General features: G+C 31.9%; 1 protein-coding gene across 2 annotated transcripts; it reads right to left on the bottom strand.

The window, feature by feature from the left end:
- Positions 1-2,013: 2,013 nt before the first annotated feature.
- LOC105803714 (zinc finger BED domain-containing protein RICESLEEPER 2-like) lies at positions 2,014-4,342 on the bottom strand. Of its 2 annotated transcripts, none has more exons than XR_008190703.1 (3): positions 4,228-4,342; positions 2,332-2,361; positions 2,014-2,231 (listed from the first exon to the last, which is right to left on the bottom strand). XR_008190703.1 is itself a non-coding variant. In XM_012636096.2 (3 exons), exons 1-3 carry the CDS (start codon positions 3,138-3,140, stop codon positions 2,185-2,187), a joined length of 756 nt encoding a protein of 251 aa, XP_012491550.1. In that variant the 5' UTR covers positions 3,141-3,350; the 3' UTR covers positions 2,014-2,184. The 2 variants fall into 2 exon arrangements, 1 of the variants encoding a protein (XP_012491550.1); XM_012636096.2 differs by lacking the exon at positions 4,228-4,342 and adding an exon at positions 2,462-3,350.
- Between the last annotated feature and the right edge of the window lie 2,823 nt (positions 4,343-7,165).

Here is a 7,165-nt window from a genome sequence, read left to right as displayed (position 1 = left end):
ATCATATAAATATTAATCATTATGAGTAATGTCGTGACAATTACATAATAATCCAAGAAACATACTCATAACGGTCACCCAATATGTTGTTCTCTAACACACATATTCATGTAATGATTCGACATTCGATATCAATGACAACTCTTTATCATCAATCAACTACACGTTAGTCTTAATGCATTATCGTTGTCCTATCCAACAATAATACTTGACTAAGGAACTTTTAAGAATAATCATATTATTCTCGTGACATTATTATAAAACAATTTATTTATATACATAGAAAAGAAACTGAAATAATAATGGTAACGCCTTATATTAATAAACATGATAAATCAAGTATGTTATTACAACCATCTCATGAATGATCTTTGGGCATACTCTAACAGAAATAACTGAATATATGTGGTAAATTTGACTTAGTCAATAGTAGTTGAAAGAGGATAATAAAATGATCCAAAATGCCTATTTGTATTTTTATAGAGTTTGTAATACCCGATTTTGCCCCGGGTCTATTAAAACCAAATAATAAAAAAGAGTCCAAATGTAACAGTCCATTTACAATAAAATAGGCCCAAATTACAAACCCCAAACCCGATTTAAAAACAATGGCCCAATTACAACGCGGCCCAAATGAGTTTCAGAAATCCCTAGGGTTTCTAGGGTAAACATCAGAGCCGCAGCCAAGCCCCTTCGCACGAGCCAAGTCTCCGCGCACACGCCTTCACCTGCACGACAAGAAAGGCAACAAGACAGAATCGGCAGAATAACAAGAAAACCGGAGGAAAATCAGCAAGTAAAGATGCATTAGAGATTTCATACCTTTTCTTTTTTTCATTATATGCTATAAAAAGCAGATTCAAATATTGGAAAAAGGGGATTGGAGAAATCAATAAAAAAAATGAGTATTTCACAAAAAAAAGAACAGAGAATACAAACAGAGAGCAAAAAAATCAAAAACAAAAATTCAAAGAAAGAGAGTTTTAAAGGTGATTTTGAATCTTACCTTCGCTTCTTCTGTTTTCTTTTTAAATTTTCTTCGTTTTTCTTTTTTTTTTACTGCGTTGTTCATTAGTAGTATGAAACAAAAGACAAAGAGAGAGTAGGGAGAGAAATTTACCTGATAGCCGAGACGTCGTTCGCTCCGTTGTAATCGGAGTCAGACGAGGAATCGGGGCCTCCAAACGCTGGTTTGTTGAGCGGCGCACAAAGGAAAAGTTGCTTAGGGTTTGTAGATCTGTGAAAATGGCTTAATGCCTTGGTTTCCTTAGGTTTTATGCGTCCAACGAAACGACACCGTTTGAGGTCGGACTCAGTGGCTCCAAAACGGAGCCGTATTGGCACTGACTCGATGATCCGACCCAAGCACGACCAGATCCGCAAGTTTTGGTCTAGGAGGGAATATTTGCGTCATTGGTCCTCCTGATTCGTTTCATTGTTTTAATTTAGTTTTTTTATTTTCTGAATTTGCCCCGTTTGTTTCCAATTTTATTGTTTTAATCCCTTTAAAACGCAGTGTTTGAAAGTTTTGGATAATTTCCTAATTAGCCCTCCAGGTTGTGCGCATCTAGCAAGATTGCCCCCTATTTTAATTTTTTTTGGTTTTTTTTAGGGGTGAGCATTCGATCGAATCGAATCGAATCGAATCGAATCGAATCGAATCGAAAATTTTCGAATTAATCGAATTTTCGAATCTCATTTTATCATCCTAACTTTATTTGAAGTTTTATCGAATCGAATCGAGTGAGATAGAATTCGAATCGAATCGAATCGAATATATTTGTTCGAGTTAAAGTTAAAAAAATAATGTTGTTTATTTTATGTAATTTTCCAAAAATAATTTTATTTAAAGTTTTAAACATGATCATACAACAAAAAATTGAAGTAAATAAGTGAATAAATAAAAGCAACACAACATCATCAACCCAAATAAACAATATGATTCCAAATAAACAACAAAAATAATACAAAAGATTATAATATAAACATAAGTAAAAGTCCAAGTAAATAGCATGAGTCGAAATAAACAACAACATTATAATAAAAAAACATAAGCAAAAGTCCAAAATACAATAGAAACCTACACCAAAAGAACACAACAAAAGTCCAATTAACCAATAACAAACCAAATCAAACCAAACTAATAACAATAACACATCGGTTCAAGAACTATTATATAAACGTTTAAGCTTTTTCTTGTGCTTCAAACACCGTTGATAATCTTGAAACATCTAGTAAAAGTATTGAATGAGTTAGTTAAATAATAATAAAAATTTGCAAAAATAAATTAAATAAACATTTAACTTTATAAACTAATGCTAAGTATGTTACCTTCTTGATCTTCGGGTATTTTGGATAAGTCTAGCAAATTTAAAAACAAAAGTGTTAGTTAAATTATGGGAATGCTTACTAATATAAAGAATACAAAAGCTTATTTTATAAATTAAAATTTATATATTGCCATCTTCCATTGTTTGAAGTTCATCAAAATAATCTTCAAGATTGATGACACCATTAGATTTCCAAAGCCAATCTTGTGTGCAAACCAAAGCTTCGATCATGACAGGAGTTAGAGAACTTCTAAAACTATCGAGAACACGTCCACCCGTGCTAAATGCACTTTCCGAGGCAACTGTTGAGATAGGAATAGCAAGAATATCTCGAGCCATTTGTGCAAGAATAGGGAATCTAGGAGTGTTCATTTTCCACCACAATAGTAAATCAAATGAACTTGAATCATTTACTTCTTCATCCTCACCCAAATATCTATCCAACTCAGATTTGCTTTCTAATCCAACTTGTTTCTTCTTCTTAAGGTATTTTTGTTTGGCCAAGCCCGTTTTCATTTCTGACTGATCTATTTCCATTGAATTGCAATGATTTGTCGAAAAACTAGATCTACCTTCAAACAATTCAATTCTTCCGGCATTAGAAGAATACTCATTGAACAAGCAACGCAAATCTTTATCAATCATTTTCATAACGTCATTAGCAACATTAGGAAAAAACAAGTTGACCCCAAAGTCCAAAAAACTCATTTTACATCGCGGATCAAAGATGACTGCTAAGTAAACTAGCATGTTGATCTTGTTTCCTTCACCCCAATACTTATTATATTTCTCTCTCATTTTGCAAGTCATAGAAATTATGTCTAGATCTCCACACTCTTGTCACCCATCAAAAAGACAATGCACATCCGTCAATACTTCAAAAAGTGAATGAGAGGTAACATGCAAAGATCCGGACACCTTCAATGTAAGATGATAAAAAGGCTCTAATACTTTTATAATTCTTCGAACAATTTCCCAATCATCAAATGTAGGAACTCCATCTCCAAAGAGAAGGTCAAGAAAAAATTATGGTCATCACGTACATATGATTCAAATGCACGCCATATTTTTCTACCACCTTTAACATCATATATGTTGAGTTCCATCTAGTAGGCACATCTAAACACAATTGAGCCTTACTATCTATCATTTCTTCTTTTACCCGTTGGTTGAATTTTGCCAACCTCGATGGTGATGCTCTTATATACCTCACAGCACCTCTAACTCAATCCACAGACACAGAAGCATCCTTAATACCGTATTGCACAATGAGATTAAGAATGTGTGCAACACATCTCATATGAATAAATTTTCCATTTGCAACAGAAGCATTTCGATGATTCAATTTCTTTCTCAAATATTCTGTGGCAACACTATTGGCGGATGCATTATCAACTGTAATAGTGAAGACCCTCTCAATCCCCCAATCTCGAAGACATTTTTCAATGGCTTGACCTATGCTTTCACCTCTATGAGCGGATATTGGGCAAAAATTTATAATCCTTTTTTGCAACCTTCACTCATCATCCACCCAATGTCTTTATTAAAACCATATAAGATATCCTTTGCAATGAAGTCCAAGTGTCTGTCGTCAAACAAACTCTACTTATATCTTTTTCAAAACAATTCTTCATCACAGTCTTCATGGAGTTAAATAAATCAAGACAATCCCTTCTAATTGTCCAACGAGATGGAAGACTAAACCGTGGGCATGCTATAGAAAGAAAGTATTTGAAACCCTCTCCCTCTACAATTTTAAAAGGTAGTTCATCCATAATTATCATACGAACCAATGCTTTTCTAACAACATCTTTATCAAACACCCAAGTTGATAAATCATTGTTTCTTGGCTAACCTTCACAAATGTTAATTCGATTGCTTGGATTAGAAGTATTACCTCGAGGTCTTTTCGGGCATGCTTTCAAATGGTTATTCAAATTCGTTGTAGAACCCGAACTTGATTCCATTGTGTAAGTAACATCACATGCATTGCACCTTGCTCTCTTCTCCCCTCTTCACCACAAATTTGGTGAAATGGTTCCAACAAGCGCCCTTGGAATAATCTTTTTCAACATTTTCCTTGGTTGTTGTTTGATCATCTCTACTTGGGGAAGAATTTTGTGAAGTTTGAGTTGAACCATCTCGCTTTGGATCACTCATCTACAAGTAAACATTTGTTGCAATCAGTAACCATGACCAAAAATTGGTTTAAAATCAAACTTAAATTTTTTTAAGAGCATAATAAATAATAATACAATACAAAAGCATGGTAGGATAAGATGAGCATAAAAAACAACTTTATCGCATTGAAGGAGTTAAGGTACAGCAACAGCCAACAAATTAAAAAAAGTTGTAAAAAAATCACTTATTTTTTAATAGAAAATCATGTATTAGTTTATATATAAATTGGGTCAAAATATGAAATGTATCTTTTCTAAATATAACTAAATGGCCAACATTATGCTTCAAAATTCAAATTACGGAACCAATTGAATGGTGGATGATTCTTCATCTCTATTATATGCTATTCTGTTTGTATACTTGTGGAGTTTCTATATCTTTTGAAAAGAAAGCCAGATTTAACTTTGGGTTTTGTATTGCAGGAAAAAACTAACATTATATGGGTAAAACACCTACTGGCAGCAAGGAGCTAGCTCGCGAGTTACTTATCGCAATATCTAGTTTTGTACCTGATACTGATCTGAATGCAGAACATGCATCTAAAAATATAGACACTACAAATGGTGCTGCAGTAACAAAGACTGATGGAGCTGAAAAATATAGGTCTGAACTGATCTTGAAACTTGATTTTGAAGAATTAATACTGTTGAAACTTGAAAGAGGGAAGTTTGAATGTTACCTTACCTGTACGGCTCAAATCAGTTGCTTTAGAAAGAATGAAGATGCGCAGAGCTCAGCCGTGGAGGACTGGAGGTGGAGGTGGATTCGTGGTGGTGGTCCGGTGGAGGTCTTCAAATTGGGATAAAAAGGGGGGAGGGAGGGAGGGCACGCACGGGCTTAGTTAGGGATTTTGGAAATTGGATGTGGTTTACTAATGCACTGTAACTTTTAACTTTTAAAAATAAAAAATATATGTATTGTAATTTAAAAATAAAAAATATAGTTTTTATTCGAATTATTCGAATTCAAAAATTCAATTCAATTCGAACTCGAAATTCGAAAAAAAAAATTGAATTGATTCGATTAACTCGATTAATTCGATTAACTCGATTCGAATAATTCGAAATTCGAAATTTTTTTCGAATTTTTCGAATCGAATCGAATTTTGCTCACCCCTAGTTTTTTTAATTCTGTTTTAATTATAATCTAATCCTTTGTATTTGTTTTACTAATTAAATTTAACGTTAGTTTTTTTATATAATTATTGTTATTACTAATTTTTTCGTTATTATTGTTATTGTATTATATTATTATTTTTAGTATTATAGATTGCTATCATATTTATTTATATTTTCATTTATTCTTCAAATATATATATATTATTTTACTGCATATTATTTTAAAATTACTTTGTATATAGTTTTATTCCAAGTTGTTTTACATAATAATTATTTTAAAATCATCCTATACTATTTACTTTAAATCAATTTATATTAGTTATTTAAAGCTCATTTTCATATAATATTTTTTTCAGCTATTTAAATCATTTTGCATGTCTCATTTTAATTTTTATTTCGTTTTAATTTTGTTCATTGCAACTTAATTTACGTATTATACATGTATTATTGTATTAAAGTTCACCATTTTATATGCATTACTTATGTAGATTACTATATAGTATTAGCATATTAGTTTTTTTTTTATATATGTACATTTATTTTGTGATCTTTTCTGCATTATTTATTTTAACCCTAGTTTTGATCTATTTCAAACTTTTTATATGTATTATCCATTTTAGATTTTTCTTTAATCAAAACACATAAATAAAAGTTCATTCTCAAGAATTGATATGTCATGTCCTAACGTATTGGATATGATATGTCGTTTTCTCGAAATGAAGATTTTTAAAAAATAAATATAATAATAAGGGTAATATTCAATGCACGGGATTTTGAGAAATTGTGCCCTAACGTATTGTGCTTCGATTTTTCATCTGACTTAAAGCAATTGAATATCATTTTTAAACTTCACCGCATGAATTTTGAAAATCAAAAGACAAGCTTATTCTCGAGGTTTAAAATGTTGTGTCCTAACGTATTGGGTGTGACATTTTATTACTCTAAGACAAGAAGATCTTTAACATCCGCTTCGATTTATCCAAGCATATTTTTTAAAATTAACATTAATAAAAAGGAGGATCGTATTTGTAAATTCTTCACAGATTTTCGATAGTCGGCACTAAGACCTTAAATTCGGTACCGATTTTGGGCGTTACGAGGGTGCTAATCCTTCCTCGTACGTAACTGACTCCCGGACCCGATTTTCTAAAACTCGTAGACCAAAGTCGTTTTTAGGTGATCCAATCACACCTCAATAAAAGATTGGTGGCGACTCCAATTTTCTTTTTTTAAATCGACACTAAATTTTTGTTTTCAAAAAAAATGGTTTCGAAACCATTGATGTAATTGATCTGTACCGTTGGATTTGGGGAGGCTCAACTATAAATAGAGGCCTCTCCCTTCATTGTAAAACACGGGAGTTGGGAGTAATAATAATTCTTAAGAGTAGTCACTCGAATTTGTCTCTCTCTTGCGTTCCTATTTTCTGTGGCTTGTTCTTATTTTGTTGATTTGTGTAATTTATTTATTGATTTGTATATTGTTGATTTCAAATCTCTTTTTCCCTAATTATTCATTTTCAAATTCATTATTTTT

This window comes from Gossypium raimondii, chromosome 11, assembly GCF_025698545.1.
Source record: "Gossypium raimondii isolate GPD5lz chromosome 11, ASM2569854v1, whole genome shotgun sequence".
Lineage (NCBI taxonomy): Eukaryota > Viridiplantae > Streptophyta > Magnoliopsida > Malvales > Malvaceae > Gossypium > Gossypium raimondii.
This window is presented reverse-complemented; position numbering and strand designations above follow the sequence as displayed.